The sequence below is a fragment of the Antechinus flavipes genome, chromosome 2 (genome assembly GCF_016432865.1).
Source record: "Antechinus flavipes isolate AdamAnt ecotype Samford, QLD, Australia chromosome 2, AdamAnt_v2, whole genome shotgun sequence".
Lineage (NCBI taxonomy): Eukaryota > Metazoa > Chordata > Mammalia > Dasyuromorphia > Dasyuridae > Antechinus > Antechinus flavipes.
This window is the reverse complement of record NC_067399.1, coordinates 390,642,987-390,663,837: the sequence shown is the minus strand read 5'-3', so window position 1 is coordinate 390,663,837 and position 20,851 is coordinate 390,642,987. Positions and strand designations below refer to the sequence as shown.

Sequence of the window (20,851 nt, the reverse complement as noted above, 5' to 3'; positions counted from 1 at the left end):
TCCTTTAAAGCATGCATCTTTCATTTTGGTCTGCCAGATTGGAATGTAGGATGGTGATTTTCTGCTCTTAGAAAGATAGTAAAAATCTGAAAATGTGAATATATTTATATTAGAGTTAGAATTTCAGGGCTATTTCTCTGCTACCAAAGTAGAGATATTAAAACTATTTGATTTTTTTCTCTTCATGAATTTTTATCCACCCATCTGTGTTTTCACTAATTATTTCAGATTTAGAGAAATGAATCCTTATTTCTGCAGTCTAATCTTGATCCTATGATTGTTACATGTAATTGGAGTAGAAACATGAAGAACCTTCTGTCTACTTTAGGGATCTTCTACCTAAATCCCTTTATTTTACAAAATGAGCAAACTGAAGCTCAAAGAGGGGAAGTCACCTGCCTAAGGTCACAAATCATCAGTGACAGAGCCAAGACTAGAATTTATTTCCCATGTTATCTCTAATCTGATCCCCAAAAGACCAAATTGTAAGTTGTTACAGCACATTTTTTTTCAAGTTAAAAAAAATAGAAGCAGGATGAAAATCTTTATTTAAAAATAAAATTTAAATATTATATCAGTGGGTGCACCTAGGCCTTCTGTTGTAAAGAGATGGGGTCAAAGAGTAAGATTGAGGCAGGGAGTAGGATAGTAACTTCTCCAATAAAAAGAGTCTAATGCAGTCAGAGAATGAACTCTTCAACTCTTTATTATCTTTCTGGCTCATTCTTCTGAATGATTGATGTAAAGAACTTAAAATTAGGGTGCTAAAGCTCCTTTAGCCAACTGAAAACATATAGAATTTTTAGCTTTAGTAGACTTTGAAAGATTCTCTCAATAAGGAGGTCCCTGGTGATATCTTAGCTCTACTATTTAGAGATAGTGGGAGTTGGCTTTAGTTGGCAGCTCTTTGCATCCGCCATGGGTTATTTCGTTAGTTACTTCTAGGCTCATGGGTGACGTCTGTTTCCTGTGATTGAAACCACAAGAAGAAGTGGTAAAGCCTCTGTAGGATATGACTATCAGGCAAGAAGCAGACATTAGACGATATCATAAAAAGGAATATTAGTTACATACATATCATGTCCAAATTTTCTTTTTTTTTCCTATAAATCATTGTCAAAATTTTTCAGCTTCCCCCTTGGCAGGTTTCCTTAAGTATATCTAACTTTTCTTGTTTCACAGGTAGTATTTTCATAAAGTACAGGTTGAAACTATTAAGATTTGGTTGACATTTTGGTAAGAGGAATTGGATAATACTATATGCTCATTTATATCTTATATTATTAAAGCCAAAAAAGAAAAGCTAGAGATACGGTAATAGAATATTAAAGTTAGAAGGGTCTAAAAGATTTACAAAAAGTCCAGTATGTCACTGTGTACAGGAAACACATATACAGCTAGTCACCTAGTCTCTGTTGAACAGTTTCAGAGTTGGGAAGTTTAGTACTTTGGTGTCAGCCTCTTTGGACATCTTTAGGAACCTATGACTAGCTTGATAAATTATAGGCTCTTTGGAGCATGATTTTACTATAGCTTAGAAGTCTGAAAAATTCAAATTTGTGTTTAACCCAATTTGAGAATGTTTAGCTACTGGAAATATTAGACCACATTATAAGTCTCACTTGTAACACAATCCTGGGTTATTAATCTTTCTGTGTATTTCCATTTTGAATGTCCTCCCAATATAACTTTAATGTAACTGTATAAAGGGTCAGTCTTTTTTTTTTTTTCCCATCACAATAATTATTTTTCAGAATGTTTAGTTGGGTTTGTTAAGTAGTATTATAATTTTCTGTTAGTATGATCAGGCAGAATGCTGAATTGTGTGTTTCATTTTTTGCTGAGGCAGTTGGGATTAAGTGATTTGCCCAGGATCACATAGCTAGGAAATGGTAAGTGTCTGAAGTCAAATTTGAACTCAGGTCCTCCTGACTTCAGAGCTGGTGCTCTATCCACTGTGCCATGTAGTTGCCCTGAGTTGTGTGTTTCTAAGAGTTTATCTAAGGATGAAAAAATGGAAAAGGATCTTCACTTAAAAAAATAAGAGAGATGTGGGCAATTGTAAAATTGTGTTAGGGGTGATTCCTGACTAGGAGCAGGGTGTCCTAGTGCTTCCTGGCTACAAGAAGAAGCAACAACAGCTGCAAGAACTTCCTGTCTGCCAGGCTCTGGGTGTGTCACAAGTGCCCATCCTCCAGTAAGGGCAGTCAGGCCTGTAGCTTACATCACAACATGGGAGGAGAAGACAGTTGCTATAGAGATTGAGAAATAGCATTCCTGAGTTACTGACTGTATTTCCAAATGAGTGGACCAACACCCCTTTTCCAAAGTAGTGATCCTAGTTTCTCCAAGTCAAGGTAGTAAAAAGAGAGGTCTCAGAAAAAGAATAATGAATGAGATATTTGGAACATTGGCATTATTCACATGGAACCTTCTCTCATCTTGAATTACCTATGTGTTTTTCTACAGGTTTGAATAGGACATGACTTCCAAAGAATTTGGAGGGGAAGAGAACTTGTCCTATCTTTTATTACATTATGTCAAAATATATTTGCATATTCTGCTTTCCACTTTTGCCAGTAAATGAAGTGGGAGAGAAGCACCTTGTGATACTTGATAACAAAATGCTTTCAATGAACTTCTTCCATATTGGTGACTTATTTTTCCCAACTTCTTAATATGTTGTGGTATAAGGTCCTGGCAGCTTGTTCTGGTGGACCTGTAGTAGGAATGAAATGTTCCTAGCCTAGTTTCCACCTGTTCCTTGTGCTGGAATAGTGAAACCTGAGTGGATTTCTTCCTTCTGTGCTATTAGCTATCTGGGATCCTGATCCTGAGGCTATAGGAAAAGCAAGTAGAAGGCAAAAAGTTACTGTGTTCTTCACATCCTGGAGACTTCTTGGTTTTCATCAAGTTTAGAATGTCTGCTAAGACAGATTTTTAAAATTCTGATATTTAAAGTTCTCTCATTTAATCACAAAAAAAAAAAAAAAAGGTCAGGTTTATTCAAGAATAAACCTCAAATTCAATTGGCAACTGCTTTTCTTTTTATGTTGGCCATTTTCCAATATAGCCTCTTCTTTTGGATCTTTCCTGTGACAGAAAAAAAAGTTTAAGCAAAATCATGCAACATTTGTAAGTCTGCTCCTTACCTCTCTACCAAGAAGAAGGAAGGATAGCTCATTATCTGTTCATTTTGGTCAGTTTGCCTTTCTTGGTGTGGTTTTCATTTATATTACTTTGGTTAGTTGTACATAGTTCCTTGATTCTATTTATTTCTCACCTATTATTTCATACCTGTCTTTTCTTTTTTTTTAATTTTTATTTAATAATTACTTTGTATTGACAGAATCCATGCCAGGGTAATTTTTTTACAACATTATCTCTTGCACTCCATACTTGTCTTTTCATACTTTCCAGAATTCCTCATAATAAGCAGACTTTTTTTCCCCTTATGGTGAAATGATATTTAGTTACTATTATGCTATAGTTTATTCAGTTTTTTCTTAATATATAAATAATTTTCCTAGTATTTCCTATAACATGAACACCCAATTTATTTTGAGGTTTTTTTGGTTTTTGTTAAAAAATCCTGTTAGGGATCTTTTTCTGCTCATGGGGCCTTTCTTTCTTTGAGGTATATAGGTAACCACCATATGCAAAGCACTACTTTCAAACATATTTGAGGAAAATTATTCCCTTGAAATTTTGAATTTATAAATATCTTAAAGCAGAAACCAGGATAAAATTATTTAATAATCTTTGAATAACATTTCTGTTTTTGATGATGTTTCCAAATATGTCCTAAAGATTGTTAAAGTTTCCTGGGAAGTTTTAAAGGAAAACTCTTGGTTCTAGAAGCATGATGAGGGGGGGCTGAGAAAGCCTTTTTCTTTGGTAATTTCATGAAAAGTGGGGTTCCAAAAGGTCATGTTATTGACCTGGCTTTTATAGTGCTTTGCACATTGGCAGTTAATAAATGCTTGTTCAATTAGAAAACACACTGTGTGTATTTGACCAGCTTGGCTGTGGAAAGGAAAGAATTTTGGAAAAGTGTGCAGCCTAGCAGCCAGAGCTTGATCCTTCTTAGTGACCACATTCCCTTGTGACAAAGCAATCATCTCTGCTTTGGACAAAGTCCATTTCTGCACTTGGACTTTTTCTTTTTTAATTTTACTTCCTTAAATTGAACAAAAGTTTTCTCAATTTATACATTCCATTTTGCAAACCCTTTATTGTTCTTATATCCTAATGAATTGAATGTATGACTCCTAGTTATAGGTTGTTACCACTGAAAAGTAGTGAGATAGGAATTTAATTGATTTTAATTCATAAATTATAATTTGTAGTTATTATAACTGGATTTTCTTCCTGATTTTATCTTTGTCTTTTTCCTTTTATTAGAAATAAAAAAATTATCATTTACTATTTATAGTTAGCCTTTGTTCTGTATATAACATCGTGAGAACTGAAGCACTGAGATTAACCCATTGAATTTCATTATTGTATGTGATGCTGGCCTTGTAAAGTACTTTAAAGCCCTTTCTTCTTTACGTCAATATTATGGAATAGTATTAGGATAGTATTAAATAAAGGTTGGGAAATCGAAAGGCAGCAGGAACAAATGGATTGCCTAACTGTGTGTATTTGACCAGCTTGGCTGTGGAAAGGAAAGAATTTTGGAAAAGTGTGCAGCCTAGCAGCCAGAGCTTGATCCTTCTTAGTGACCACATTCCCTTGTGACAAAGCAATCATCTCTGCTTTGGACAAAGTCCATTTCTGCACTTGGACTTTTTCTTTTTTAATTTTACTTCCTTAAATTGAACAAAAGTTTTCTCAATTTATACATTCCATTTTGCAAACCCTTTATTGTTCTTATATCCTAATGAATTGAATGTATGACTCCTAGTTATAGGTTGTTACCACTGAAAAGTAGTGAGATAGGAATTTAATTGATTTTAATTCATAAATTATAATTTGTAGTTATTATAACTGGATTTTCTTCCTGATTTTATCTTTGTCTTTTTCCTTTTATTAGAAATAAAAAAATTATCATTTACTATTTATAGTTAGCCTTTGTTCTGTATATAACATCGTGAGAACTGAAGCACTGAGATTAACCCATTGAATTTCATTATTGTATGTGATGCTGGCCTTGTAAAGTACTTTAAAGCCCTTTCTTCTTTACGTCAATATTATGGAATAGTATTAGGATAGTATTAAATAAAGGTTGGGAAATCGAAAGGCAGCAGGAACAAATGGATTGCCTAACTATGTGTATTTGACCAGCTTGGCTGTGGAAAGGAAAGAATTTTGGGAAAGTGTGCAGCCTAGCAGCCAGAGCTTGATCCTTCTTAGTGACCACATTCCCTTGTGACAAAGCAGTCATCTCTGCTTTGGACAAAGTCCATTTCTGCACTTGGACTTTTTCTTTTTTAATTTTACTTCCTTAAATTGAACAAAAGTTTTCTCAATTTATACATTCCATTTTGCAAACCCTTTATTGTTCTTATATCCTAATGAACTGAATGTATGACTCCTAGTTATAGGTTGTTACCACTGAAAAGTAGTGAGATAGGAATTTAATTGATTTTAATTCATAAATTATAATTTGTAGTTATTATAACTGGATTTTCTTCCTGATTTTATCTTTGTCTTTTTCCTTTTATTAGAAATAAAAAAATTATCATTTACTATTTATAGTTAGCCTTTGCTCTGTATATAACATCATGAGAACTGAAGCACTGAGATTAACCCATTGAATTTCATTATTGTATGTGATGCTGGCCTTGTAAAGTACTTTAAAGCCCTTTCTTCTTTACGTCAATATTATGGAATAGTATTAGGATAGTATTATATAAAGGTTGGGAAATCGAAAGGCAGCAGGAACAAATGGATTGCCTAACTATCTTCATCCACTAGGGATGGGATCAGATTTTATGGCAAAGCTTAAAATAATTGAATTCAAATCTGTTGCATGTACCATAACAGGAAATAAAGTATTAATACCAAAATTAATACCAATATTAATACCAAGAGAATTTAAAAATGGAAAGGATGGACTGAGGATTCTTTTTTCAGATGTAGGAATTCTGAACCTATTTCTTCCTGCCTATGTAGATTTAGGAGTAGAAATTAAATATTGGTTGTAAATAGCATTCATTTTTTATCTTAACTTAGTGTGAGTAGTCCTTGCTAGGTTTATTGTTTCCTAAAGAGGAAATTATCTTTCCCAACTTGAATGATGTTCCATAATTGGGTAATGCCCCTACGAAAGACAGCTCACACATTTGTGTGAACTGATATTGAAACTTACTTGTCTTCTCCTTGCTATATTCACTCATAGGAAGGGAATTTATTTCTAAAGATTCAGCTGGCAAAGTTATTCCTTGTCACAGGATTCTTTTCTAGTTTGCCCATAATATGAATGAAAATGTTTTCCTTGGATATACAAAGTTGATCTGTGCTTTTTCTTCTAGTGGTGGTTTTTTTGCTGAATCTTGTAATCCAATACAAGTTGTGTAATAGTGGTTGGTTATTTATGGATAGTGTAGTAATTTTCAAGTATTTGACTGGCTGTAACATTGAAAAGAGATTAGAGTTCGTGGGACCTCAGGAAAAAACAGTAACAGTGGATAAAGTTACAGAGACTAATTTCAGCTTCCTAAAAATTAGTTGTGCAAGAATGAATGAAATTAACTGCATTAGAAGATGGGTTTTCTTCCTTATTAGAGGCCTTTAAGCAACTGTTAGATTATTCTTATTGGTATAATGCTATATGGATTCTTGTTTTGGATATAGTTTATGATTCTGTAACTATTGGCTAGGATTAGATGTGTAGCCTGTGGGTATGAAACAGTTTTCCTGTGTGAAACTACAGCTATGTCCTTATTAACATGATGATCTAAACAACTAACTAGTTCAAACCGAAGGTACATTTTATCAGAAATCTTAACAAAACTTCCATTCACAGGATAATCTATTACTCTGCATTTCCTTCAAATAAACAGACATGGATATTATGGAAGTGGTTTCTGCTGAATCTGTTAATTAATGGCATCAAGGATTGCAGAAGCTATATCAGATGACCTGAAGTTACAAGTACTTCAGATTTTTGCTTCTTCCAGCAGCAACATTATGAAGGACTGGGCAAGTGGTAATATCCTTTAATTTTGTAGCTCTGGGGCAGTCAATTTCTCAAATTGCCTCAGATGAGTTTATTATGTAGTTTGAATTGTGGAGTGCTACCTTGGCTTCTGCCAGTCTGAACCTTACATTAGTGAATTAAGCATTACAGGTATAATTGGAGGCAGATATGTGCATATAATAACTTATGGAGGTGAGGCAAGATGCTAATGTTTGACCTGATCTCCCCCTTATTCTGTAAACTCCAATGATCCCCTTTTTCCTTCAGGATCAAATATTAAATCTTCTGTTTAGCTTTTAATGCTTTTGTAACTCCTTTTTTTCAGTCTTTTTATACTGCTAACTCATCCCACACACTCTTCAATCCTTACTGTTTCCCCCAAGAGACACTCTCATCTCCTAACTCACTGAACTTTCACTAGCTTTCCCCCATGCCTGGAATGCTCATCCTTATTTCTTTCTCCTTTTTTCAAGCCTCAGTTAAAATCCTGCTTTCTGCAAAAAGCCTGTGTTAGTCCTTTATTTATTTCCAATTTTTCTAGTATGCATCTTGTTTGTATATGACTGTATTTTGTCTTCCCCATTTGATTGTGAACTCAGGATTTAGCACAGCACCTGGCACATTGTAAGATTCTCAATAAATGTTTGTGGTCTTGACTTAACAATTTATTTAAGAAAATATTTTATTGATGCTTTTTAGACAACTGTTTTAATTTCCTAGTATCCATCGACTCACCATGAAACTCTTTCTTGTAACAAAGTATAGTTAAGCAAAACAAAGTGGCACATTGATCATATAGAATGGCATATGCTTCATTACACTTGTAGTTTACCACCTCTCCATGGACAAGGGAGTACTGTATTTTATCATTAGCCCTCTAGACAAGATTGGCCATTGAACTGTTCTGATATATTTCAGCCTTGTTCATATAAATCTTCTCAAATTACTCTGAATTTCTTATATTTGGTTCTTACATTGTTATACTGTTACATATTGGGAGAGCAATTTATACAATAACCATAATGTAAAGATAAACTGTGAAAGATTTTGGATCTCTGGTCAGTGAAATGACCAACTGTGATTCCAGAGGATTAATGATCTATTTCTACGGCCCACCTCTTGACAAAAAAGTGATAGTATTTATGCTATAGAATGATTTTTTGAACATTTTTGAACAGAATTGTGGGAATTTCTTTTCTTGATTCTGCATATTTATTACAAGGCTGTTAAGATTTATTTTTTCTTTTAAATTGGGATTGTGGTGGGAAGGAAAGAAAACAAGTATTTGTTAATTAAATAAAGTGATTTGAATTTTTAAAAATTGATTACATTTCTATACCACAATTTGTTTAGCTCCTCTACAATGTATTTCCAAGGTTTTTTTTTTTTTCCCCCCGACATAAAGGGTGCTGCTAGAAGTATTTTATTATATACAGAACTTTCTGTCATTGATTTCCTTTAACTAGATAACCACTAATGAGATCACTGGATCAAGAAGAATTAAGTGGCTTTTTCTACGTAATTCTCAATTCTTTTCTAAGCATCGGACCAATTCACAGCTCCATCAGTGGTGATAGTTCTGTCCTCCCAATAATCTCTCTGGTATTAAACGTCTCACTTTCTCTCTCTTTTTAAAGTTGTTTTTGTTAATTTTTAAAATCTTGAGTTTTTTTTTTTTTTTTTAATTTAATTTTATTTAATAATAATTTTGTATTGACAGAATCCATGCCAGGATAATTTTTACACAACATTATCCCTTGCAATCACTTATGTTTCGTTTTTTTTCCCCTCCCTCCCTCCTTCCCCCCCCCCCCCAAGATGGCAAGCAGTCCTATATATGTTAAATATGTTGCAGTATATCCTAGATACAATACATATTTGCAGAACCGAACAGTTCTCCCGCTGCACAGGGCGAATTGGATTCAGAAGGTAAAAATAACTCGGGAAGAAAATCAAAAATGCAAATAGTTCACATTCATTTCCCAGTATTCCTTCTTTGGGTGTAGCTGTTTCTGTCCATCATTTATCCAATGAAACTCAGTTAAGTCTCTTTGTCAGAGAAATCCACTTCCATCAGAATACATCCTCATACAATATCATTGTCGAAGTGTATAATGATCTCCTGGTTCTGCTCATCTCACTTAGCATCAGTCCATATAGGTCTCTCCAAGCCTCTCTGTATTCATCCTGCTGGTCATTCCTTACAGAGCAATAATATTCCATAACATTCATGTACCACAATTTACCCAGCCATTCTCCAATTGATGGGCATCCATTCATTTTCCAGTTTCGAGCCACTACAAACAGGGCTGCTACAAACATTTTGGCACATACAGGTCCCTTTCCCTTTTTTAGTATCTCTTTGGGGTATAAGCCTAATAGAAACACTGCTGGATCAAAGGGTATGCACAGTTTGATAACTTTTTGGGCATAATTCCAGATTGCTCTCCAGAATGGCTGGATTTGTTCACAACTCCACCAACAATGCATCAGTGTCCCCGTTTTCCCGCATTCCCTCCAACATTCATCATTATTTTTTCCTGTTATCTTAGCCAATCTGACAGGTGTGTAGTGATATCTCAGAGTTGTCTTAATTTGCATTTCTCTGATAAATAGTGATTTGGAACACTCTTTCATGTGAGTGGTAATAGTTTCAATTTCTTCATCTGAAAATTGTCTGTTCATATCCTTTGACCATTTATCAATTGGAGAATGGCTTGATTTTTTATAAATTTGAGTCAGTTCTCTGTATATTTTGGAAATGAGGCCTTTGTCAGAACCTTTAATTGTAAAGATGTTTTCCCAGTTTGTTGCTTCCCTACTAATCTTGTTTGCATTTGTTCTGTTTGTACAAAGGCTTTTTAATTTGATATAATCAAAATTTTCTATTTTGTGATCGGTAATGGTCTCTAGTTCATCTTTGGTCACAAATTTCTTTCTCCTCCACAAGTCTGAGAGATAAACTATCCTATGTTCCTCTAATTTATTTATAATCTCGTTCTTTATGCCTAGGTCATGGACCCATTTTGATCTTATCTTGGTATGTGGTGTTAAGTGTGGGTCCTTGCCTAATTTCTGCCATACTAATTTCCAGTTATCCCAGCAGTTTTTATCAAATAATGAAATCTTATCCCAAAATTTAGAATCTTTGGGTTTGTCAAACACTAGATTGCTATAGTTGACTATTCTGTCTTGTGAACCTAACCTTTTCCACTGATCAACTAATCTATTTCTAAGCCAATACCAAATGGTTTTGGTGACTGCTGCTTTATAATATAATTTTAGATCAGGTACAGCTAGACCACCTTCATTTGAAAATCTTGAGGTTTTTAAAAATTTGTTTTTCTCTTATTAGTGATAAGGAGCAATTTAAAAAATATAGTTGTTGATAATTTGTGTTTCTTATGAGAACTGTTAATATCTTTTGATGTCTTATCAAGTGAATGTTTCTTGGACTATTTTGTGTTAATTCCCTACATATTTTAGATGTCAGATTTTTATCATATATTTGATGTCAAGCACAATTCACAATTCTTGTGAAGTATAGTAATGAAGACAGGAAATATGTACACAGTGACCTCTGACCATAGTCATCCTCTCATGTTGAAGTCCTAAGTTAATATATTTGACTAAGGAAGCTCCCTATTCTTGAAGGAAGAAACTATACTTAAGTTACTTAGTTCAGTTCATTTGAGTTTGCCAAGAAGCTTATTTTTGGTATCATGATATATATACTTGCTTTCAAAAGAAACTATCATAAAGAAATGAGTAGGATATTTGCTTACTTTTTAAAGTCAAAAGATTCCCTTTGCCACCAAAGCTGCAAAGATTATTGATTGCATTGGAAAATTATCATATAATAACTGACTCAGAATCCTGACTTACCTTTATCCTGAAGAGAGTGAAGGGATAGCTTTCTCTTATAGTGACTAATCCTAATTTATAGCAGCAATCAAAAGTACAGTATTTAGACATTTGTGTGATGTTGTGGACTATAATTTAGTATATTTCTGAATGTTGTACTGATTTTATAAAATTTGTTGAGTTTGGGAACTTTCTTTTAAGTAAAATCCTATTATAAAGAATGCCATTTTAACATTCCATTTAGTTAAATGAAACAATTTCCATGCCCCAGGTATCTTTAAAAGGCTTAATTCTTGTAGATCCGTGTTTTTCTTCAGTATTTTTGTATTCCAGGAGTTCAGTGAGGTGCAGAGTAGAGGAGATTAAAAAAAAAAAGAAAAAGGTAAAACAGCACAACCAAATGAAGGCCATAGGAACTAGATTTGGAAGGATTTGGGACAGCACAAGGAGGGAAGATCTCGGAGGAATGCATTGTCATTAAAGACAATTAAGAGCTATAGAGGGAATATTAAAGTATTGATTTGAGTATTAACTGTCTACTGCATGGAAGGCATTATGCTAGGCCTTAGTGTTAAAAAGAAAAAAAATTGAGGCTCTCTCTCTATATATAATTATGTATGTTTATACAAAATATGTAAGTATATGTTTTGGCAGGAGGGGAAGGCACTAACAATTGGAGAGAATAGGAAAAGCCTCCTAGAGAAGTTATTAGTTGAAATTAGGGATTTTGGGAGGTAGAAATGAGGAGGAATTTTGGTCCAGTCTGTGGGAGCTAATCTGAGTATGGAAGTGGGGTATGGAAGGGGTTGGGGGGGAGCAGCACTAAATAGACCATTTTGGCTCTAACAAAGTGTATAAGGGGAGAAATGTAGTAAGTCTCAAAAAGAAGATTGGAGTCAGATTGTAAAGGACATTGAATGCCAAACAGAGAAATTTATATTTTGTTTCAGAGACAATAGGGAGCTACTGAAGTTTTTGGAACAGGAGGATGATATAGTCAAATCTGTGATTTAAGAACATTAATTTAAGAGTAGCACGGAGGTTGAATTTTTGGAGAAGAGAGACATAAGATAGAGAACATAATTGAAAGGCTTTTGAAGCAGTCCAAACAGAAGTGATCAAGGTCTGAATTTTAAGTGGAGGGAAGTAGAAAGAAGGGAATGTTCATAAAACATGTTGTGGAAATAGAAGGAGCAAGACTTGCTTTGATGTAAGGGAGGAAGGAAAATGAAAAATTAAGAATGATGCAAGCTGTGAATCTGAATGACTGGAAGGATAGTGATGCCCTCAGCAGAAATAAGAAAATTAGGAAGAAGATTTGGTATGGAAAAGAAGGATAAGATAAATTCTATTTTGAATATATTGAATTTAAAGTGACTATTTTGATGTAAAATTGAAATTGTCTAATAAACAGTTGGAGATATAGGAATGAAAGTCAAGAGAGAGATTAAGGTAAATTTTATAGATACAGAAATCTTTTACTTAGAGGTAATAATTAAATCCATGGAAACAGATGAAATCACTAAGAGAAAGTATATATAGAAAGAAGAGCTGTGGGGCAGATCCAAAGTTAAAGGATATGATGGATGATGATCCTCTAAAATTAGAAGCAGAACTTCTTAAACTTTTTTCACTCATGACTCCTTTTTTTGCTTGAGAAATTCTGGGTATATAGATATGTAAAATAGGTATACAAATCAAATATTTACTGATAATAAATCATAAATTTGCAACCTCTGTATTCAGTTATGAGACCTCATATGGGATTGAAAATCACAGTTTAAGAAGCTGGACTCTAAAAGTGTCTAAGAAAGGGGGTCAGATCAAGAAATAATGTTACAAAAACCCAAGAAGTAGATAAGCTGAGAAGTCGTCAGTAATGTCCAGTGCTGCAGAAAAATCAAGAAGAATGAGTCAGTGAATAGTTAAAAAATATTTCTTAAGGACCTACCATGCTTGAGACATGATTAAGTTCTGAGGATACAAAAAGAGTGAAAAGATTTCCTCAAGAGTCTCACCATCTATTAGAGAATCTCACAATCTCATGGATGAGAAATGAGAAAAGACTTGATGTCAAAATGAGCTGTTCAGAGATTATTGGTAATTTGAACAGTTTCCAGATTGCAAGGGTCTGAGAAATGAGGAGAGGAAGTGAAGACAATACATATCAAGATGGCTTTTTCTAGAAGTTTGAAAAGGAGGAAAACTATAGGTTAATATTTTGAATGATCATCATTCTGAGAAGAATTCTGTTTTGAAGGATGAGGGAAACCATATATTTATAGACAGCAGTGGGGAACTAATGGGGAGAGATTGAGGGTTAAAGACAGAATGATTAAGAGAGCTGTAAATTATTGAATGAAAGGAATAGAATCAAGAGCACATATATAGAGAAAGGAAGACGGAAGAAAGATCATCTTTATCAGCACTTGGAACAAGGAATGAGAGAATGAGTGATGTTGTAAAATTCTTTTTGGATGTGCAATTGGTAGGCAAAGGATGTTCAGACCAGTCGTCTCTATTTTCCCAGTAAAGTATGAGGTAAACTTCTGATAGTGGTGGGGATAGAGAGAGGACTTGGGCTAAAAAATGGGAGAACATTATAGTTATAGATTGGGGTTAAGAGTACAAATCTAGCAGTATTTACCTTCCTAGTCTACTACTATCCTTCTATGTTCCTTAGGACCTCTTTTTTCAGTTTTCTATTGGACCTCCCCAAAAAAGTATATTAATACATACAAAAAATCTCTTTAAGAATCTTGTGTTTGAAAATTCACTGTGCTTTGAAGCTTTTTAATGTGGAAGCTTTTAAACTTTCCATATAACAAGTAAACCATACCTCCTCTTCACTCTGTTGGGTTCCATTCAAACCTAATTTGAATTTGATAAATTGTTTTGGTATACTGTCAAGTTCTTGAAAATGTGATTTTTTTTTTTTTTTACCTGTTGCTTTTGTTTGCTCTTTGTCTCTGCCCTCTGCTGGAATGTCAATATTATCACAAATGTAAGCAGGTTTTCATTCATTAATGAGAAATGCTGCATATGAACATGCATTTGTGTATGTGTGTCAATATGTCTGTGTGTGTCTGTGTATGTGTGTGTAATTCCTATTTGTGTCACAGGAATGACATAAGTATATTAATTTTTTTTTTTTAATTTGCTGAGGCATTTGGGGTTAAATGACTTGCCCAAGGTCCCATAGCTAGTAAGAGACTAGATTTAAACTCAGATGAGTCTTTTTGACTATAGGCCCAGTGCTCTATCTGATGCATCACCTAACCACACATTATACATTATAGTCATTTTAGGTATTAATCTATTCTGGCAGTAGACTTTGAATTCTAAGGCAGGTCATTGAAAACAGTGCTCCTTTTAGGACCAAAAAATAGCTTTGGATTGATTTCTAGAGCTATCTGTCCTCTTCCATCTCAGATACTAATAATTATGTTTGCCCCTCTTGGTTTTTGTGTTGCTAGTAGAAACCTTCTTAAAGTGTTTCCCAGGTGGGAAATCTCACACATAATCTAGTGGCATTGAACAAGGTTCTCTGAATAGGATTATAGATCTAAAGCTAGAGAGAACTTCAAAGATCATCTTATTTAATCCTCCTATTTTACAAATGAGGAAACTGAAGTTCAGAAAAGTTGTGACTTGCCCAAAATCACAGAGATACGAGGCATCAAAGGCAGGTTTTGAACTCAGGTCCTCTGACTCTAGAGTTCATCTTTTTATTCTGTTTCATTCTTGATGCTGCTTGAAACCTAAGATTTTCCTTGCAGAGCAAAACTTAAACTCCATTCTTGCTGACTCAGGAAAATGAAATAAAACATGTAGCAATGCTTATTAATGAGGTTTCAAAACCCTCTTATGGATCAGAAATCTGGGATAGAATGATAAGATTCAGAGAGGGTATGGCAGTCATGGTGAGCACAGGTTTGTTACTGCTTCCTCTTGTTATGCCTCATCTGTAATGAGGCTAACTTCCTCTTGGAGTGGTAGTACTACTTTGGGGGAGAAGGGTATAGAAGGGTATATCTTAAGAGTAGTGGTTCAAGTAGCATCTGCTCTATTACCATTTATTACTATAAGAAGAGGAGCTGAGTTTAGGATTAGATGAGAACAAAGAGTATCTATAGAAATAGATCAACTTTTCTTGCTTTTAGCTTCTTTTTTGAAAAAGGCATGTACAGCTCTCCTTAAAACTTTCTTCTCTTTCCCCCATTGCCACCCTAATTTTTACTCCATCCAAGAGGATAGTTTATCAATTTCTTCTTTGTAATCACTTGATATGAGGACATATTAGTGTTTTCCCATTATTTTCTCTTCTCTTTCCCTAACCCCATCTTGTGCTTAGAGTGTTTTCACTAAACTGTCTCCCTCTTTTTTCCTTCTTCTTGTGTTTCATAGACTTTGAAGCGGCTCATGGCAGATGAGGTAAGGTGATTTTGTTCTGCATGTAGTTTTCATAGTTCGCCTCCTATGATGATTACCAATTGTTAGATCATGTTTCCATGTTAGTATACATGCTTCCTAGTACTGAGTAACTGACATTGTTTTTTCTCAAGCTTCTCCATATGCTTCTCACGATCCTCTGCTGTGTTTGTGCTTAATTGCATGTGCTCCTTCTCTGCCCGTACAAAGTTCATTACTTTCCAAGATTAAAATGGAATTCTTCAACTCTGAACTATCTGCTTCTTTAAGATGGGCACTAACGAGTTTTAAGGCCCTAAATGTGGGGGGAAATTTTTATAATTAACAGCTGCATGAGGAGGAATGGCTTAAGGTTATTGTTGGTTCTTTTGGCAGTTGTGCTTGAGGCTTGCTAGTGAACACATTATAATTTTCCTCTGCCAGGGATGGTCCATAAATATTTGAAGGTAAGATTCCAGTTAACTCTGGAACTCTGGAATATAAATGTATATCCAAGAAAAGGAGTTTAGACTCAAGTTCATATTATTATTTCCAGAACATCCAACCAGCAGAGAAGGTTGATATTCATTTGAAAACTGCTTCCTACTGCTTATAGCACTCTGTGCTTAGGTGCTATGACCTATATAGAATTAGATAAATGATACTGTCCCTTTCTCCATGGAATTTGCTCAGATATTTTGTGCTAGAAGGACTAGAATTCAAGAATACTTTGAAGGACCAAGCACATTTTTGTGTCAGTTGATTTTCCCGATCCTTTTAATTAAGGGCTGTGGTCCTGCCTGTCTTTGGATTTGGCAAAGAAGTTTTGTGAGGGCCTGGTTGCATCTCTTGCTGGTACTTGAGGGAAATAATGTATGATAATAGTGCAGATAGGTTAGAATATTAGATATTAGCTCTTTTGAAGCTAGAGAACTTGATAGAAGGTAAGGAAATTATTAATTTTACTTTAAAGAGTTCTAAAGGCTCAGAAGTGTCCTCAGTATTGGAGAAAATCACTTTACAGTGATAGGGGTTAATTTGCTATGTAGTTCTTTGATAGTCGTTATAGCCATCTCATACTAGAAAAATACTGGAACTAAGTTGGGTTCTTCTGTCACTGACTCCTTAGAGCCATGGTGTGTAAGACCTTAGATGATTGGTTTTTAGTGCAGAGATAAAATTGGATCAGTGACAGTTTTATTTTTCTTTTTTAGCTGGAGAGATTTACCAGTATGAGGATAAAGAAAGAAAAAGAAAAGCCTAATTCTGCTCATAGGAATTCATCTGCATACTATGGTGAAGATCCTTCTGCACAATCGCTTCAGGATGTCTCAGATGAGCAAGTCTTAGTCCTTTTTGAACAGATGTTGGTAAGTTCAAAGCCCTGAGACAAATTGCTTATTACTGAAAATGTATCGTTGACATGATATAGTCCTTTCCATCAATACTTCCTCAATGAGCTTTTTCTGCTATATTACAAGAATTTTAGATTTAACTGGGAACTGGAACACTAGAATGTGCAAAGACTAACTTACTTTTGGGGGTTGAGCTTTGTACTACTTAAACTGTTGGCCAGTTTATGAATGTTCAAGTCCTACTAAATGAATAGAGCTAATCTCTGAGAGTGTATCTTTTGGGGGCTGGGGTTGGAGGTGAAAGATGCATAAACAAGAAAATGAGATACAGGGAAGTATGATTTACTCAAAGTCACAGAGTGTTAATAGTGAATGGTAAGAGAACTCAGAGAATCTGGTAAAAGAACTTAGAGATGACTCTTCAGCTTATACCACAGTCATTGATAAACATGTTTTGAAGATTAGGACCAGCAACAGCTGATAGGTTTTATGAAAAAGAGGTTTTTTAAAAATGTGGGTTTTGTTTGTTTGTTTGTTTGTTTAGAACATAGTTTACTAAGCCGTAAGTTCTGGCAAGAAATCTGTCTTCTCTAAACTTTACATCTTTTCTAATGCTTGATGTAGTGTTCTGCCTACATAAGAACTTGATAAATGTTAAATAAACAAAAAGAGGGCAAGCTAATCATATCTTTTGGGGAGTTAGAAAATTCTTTTGTAAGTTTGCTAAGACTAATTATAACCTTATAAAAATACTTTTAATTTAAACATCATGGTACATTGAACAAGAGTTGGGTTTGAATCCTAGTCCTGATGCTTAATAATTATATAATCATGAGGATAAATCATTTAATCTCTCAGCCTCAGTTATTTCACCTGTAAAATGAGGTGGTAATAATTGTTCTGTGTACCTCACAGGGTAATTGTAAAATTGTTAAAAAATTAATCTTTTGGGGCAGCTAGGTGGCGCAGTGGATGGAGCACCAGCCCTGAAGGCAGGAGGAAACCTGAGTTCAAATCTGGTCTAAGACACTTTAACACTTCCTCGCTGTGACCCTGGGCAAGTCACTTAACCCCAATTGCCTCAGCAAAATAAATAAATAAATTGAAAAGAAATCAATCTTTTAAAATACAAAATGCATATCTTTATTACATGTATATAGCTTTTTAAAAAAAAAGTATAGAAGAAATTCAACATGTTAATTTCAAGGCTGTACTGTTTGAACTTCCTTTGATTTTCTTCTATGAATTTAAGAGAAAAAGTTTCAAAGGCCCTCTTTTTTTTGGCATCATTTTCACCTTTCTCAATTAAAAAAAAACTCCTCCTTTATTGAAAAATGAGCATAGTTAAATAACACAGATCTACACATTGGCTGTGGGTAAAAATATATATATATATATCATTCTTCACTTTAAATTTGTTACCTTTCTGTTAGGATGTGAGTAACATGCTTAATCTTTTAGGGTATTGATTGGTTATTGCATTAATAAGAGTTTCTATGTTTTTCAATACTTTTTTTCTTTACAATGTTGTACAAATTGTTTTCCATTCTGCTCACTTTCCTATGCATTAATTGTTATACATATTCCCTTGTTTCTTTTAATCCTTTCCTTTTATCATTTAAAAAAATGTAATAATAGTTACATAATAGTATAATCACAGTTATATGCCACCATTTGTTTAACCATTACCCAACTGATAGCTTCCCCCTTAGTTTCCAGTTTTTTTGGAACAACAAAAAGTGTTACTATTAATATTTTTGTATTTATAGGTTCTAAGGAAAGTATTTTGTAAACCTTAACAACTATGGAGATATGAACTCTCCTTTCCTGTCATTACTGACATTTCCTTTAATAATGATCCTGAGTAAAGACAGCTCAACTGTCTAGAGTCAGAAATTATAATCTTTTTGTCAGGAGCTCTTACAAGTGGCAGGGATAACAAGTCAGCAAAGGCAGCCAGTACATCAGTGATGTGTTTAGTACTGTGTACAATATTCCCATGTTCCCCTACCTCTGCAAATAAGGAAGAGAAATGAATTTTCTTATCTCTTCTGGGACATTACATACCATCATATATATATGTATGTACATTCACACACATACATATATATAAAATATGACAACATATATATACATAATCATTATAATTACACAAAGTTTTAACTTTAATTTTTTTTAAATTTTTGTTCTTTGAAAGTTTTTCTTTCATTTAATGTAGTCATTATTTATACTGTTTTCCTGGCTTTGCTTTTTCTTCACTTTTCATTAATTCATAAAATTCCTTACTTGGTTTTTTTTTTTTACTTTTTAATTTTTACTTGTTTTATGAAACATTATGGAATGAAACAATTATGAAATATTATTCATACTCATTGGTTCCTGTGTTGAAATAATACAGCATTATATCCATGTATCACAATTTGTTTAAATGTTGCCTACTTGATGGACATCTACTGTGTTTCCAAGACCTGATATAAAAGAGTGCTAATAAAAATATTTTGGTATGTATGATACCTTTGTTGACTTTGACTTATATCAGCATGTTCTTCCTAATTGTTATTACACAGAGAAAGCAGATAAGCTTTTCATATTTCACGTATCATGTTTTATGTACAGAGTCAATTATTTCTGAGATTCACTTATATCAGAAGTGATTTCCCACTGGCAGTTAGCTGGTCTAGTAGATCAATCACTGGACCTGAAATGAAGGAGATCTGAGATAAAGTCTTATCTCAAAATTTTACTAGCTATGTGATCTTGGGCATGTCACTTAAACTTTTGCATCATCTATAAAATGGGTTTGAATAATAGCACTTCCCTCACAGTGTTTCTTGTGAGGCCCAAATAAGATAACATTTTTAGAGTTATTTTTACATGCTTTGCAAAGTATATATATATTAGTTAATTTTTTTAAAGATATAATTTCTAAAGTTCTTAGCAGGGCTTATTAGTATGCTGTATTTGTCAATGAGGAATAGATAACTATGACCATAGTTGATGGGACACTTTAGACTTTTTTCCAGACCAAAAACATGTCTGGAAAGAACTCAGAAACTGAGTTAATATTTTGCTATTCTGGGAACTAGCTTCCTTCTCAGAGAATTATTTGCTCTGAACAAAATGGAAACCTGACAGATTAACTAATTGTGTTCTGGTTTCCTAAATAGGAATTCAATTGTGCCTGCAGTAAATGTCATATTTTTCATTTTGATAGATTATACAATTTTACAGAAAATAATAATTGGCTGAGACAAATCAGAATACTTCCTGTGTGGTAGGAATACAAATTTCTGAATACTAAATAAGCTTGTTTCTTAGGATATAAAGAATAAGAAAGTTCCTTTAATTTCATGACATTATATGGAATTTCAGTTAGCCAAATTGACAATAGAATTTGCTTCCTGATTAGGTGACTCCCACTAACATTTTTTATCTGAGCACCAGTTTTAGTAGACACATTCTGGACTCAAGCTTTTCTTCTTTGCCAATGTATACTTAAGATATACACAAAATTTTTTTTGTAATTGTGACCACCAAAGACTCCTTACATAGAGATAAATGATTTCATTTATAATGTAGTTCTCATTTTCTCCCTGTAGGAGCCAATGGTATCTCATATTATCGTTGTGCCTATTAACCTCATCTCTACAAGGAGGAAAAAATGGTTTAGGATAAGATCACCCAGAGAAAGTAAACAGAGCCTGGAACTACAGATTTAGCTTTTGCCTAAGGGGTGACAGTTCTCACATGGGGTAATGTAATAGATTTAAAGTCTACTTTACTTTACTGGTGAGAGAGTTATTCCATGTGAAGAGGTTTAGTCTCTAGGGAAAGGAATGATGAATTTTTTCAGTAAACTTTTAGTGTGCATAGCACACATAGCCACCAAATATAGAACCCTGTAAATATGAAAACAGTAGAGCTGATTTTGTTTTCTACATTTTTATCCTATCAGCTGGATATGAACCTGAATGAAGAGAAACAGCAACCTTTGAGAGAGAAAGACATTATCATCAAGAGGGAGATGGTATCCCAGTACTTGCACACCTCGAAGGCAGTGAGTTTACTTTAAAAA

The 20,851-nt window shown here is 33.9% G+C and overlaps 1 protein-coding gene across 1 annotated transcript in view; it reads left to right on the top strand.

Moving 5' to 3' along the window:
* Nucleotides 1-20,851, top strand: part of DIAPH1 (diaphanous related formin 1) — an 86,672-nt gene that overhangs the window by 9,221 nt on the left and 56,600 nt on the right. The window contains exons 2-4 of the mRNA XM_051978615.1: nucleotides 15,419-15,445; nucleotides 16,636-16,791; nucleotides 20,732-20,833. Coding sequence (XP_051834575.1) covers nucleotides 15,419-15,445; nucleotides 16,636-16,791; nucleotides 20,732-20,833 — 285 coding nt within the window. The remainder of the gene's footprint in view (nucleotides 1-15,418; nucleotides 15,446-16,635; nucleotides 16,792-20,731; nucleotides 20,834-20,851) is intronic.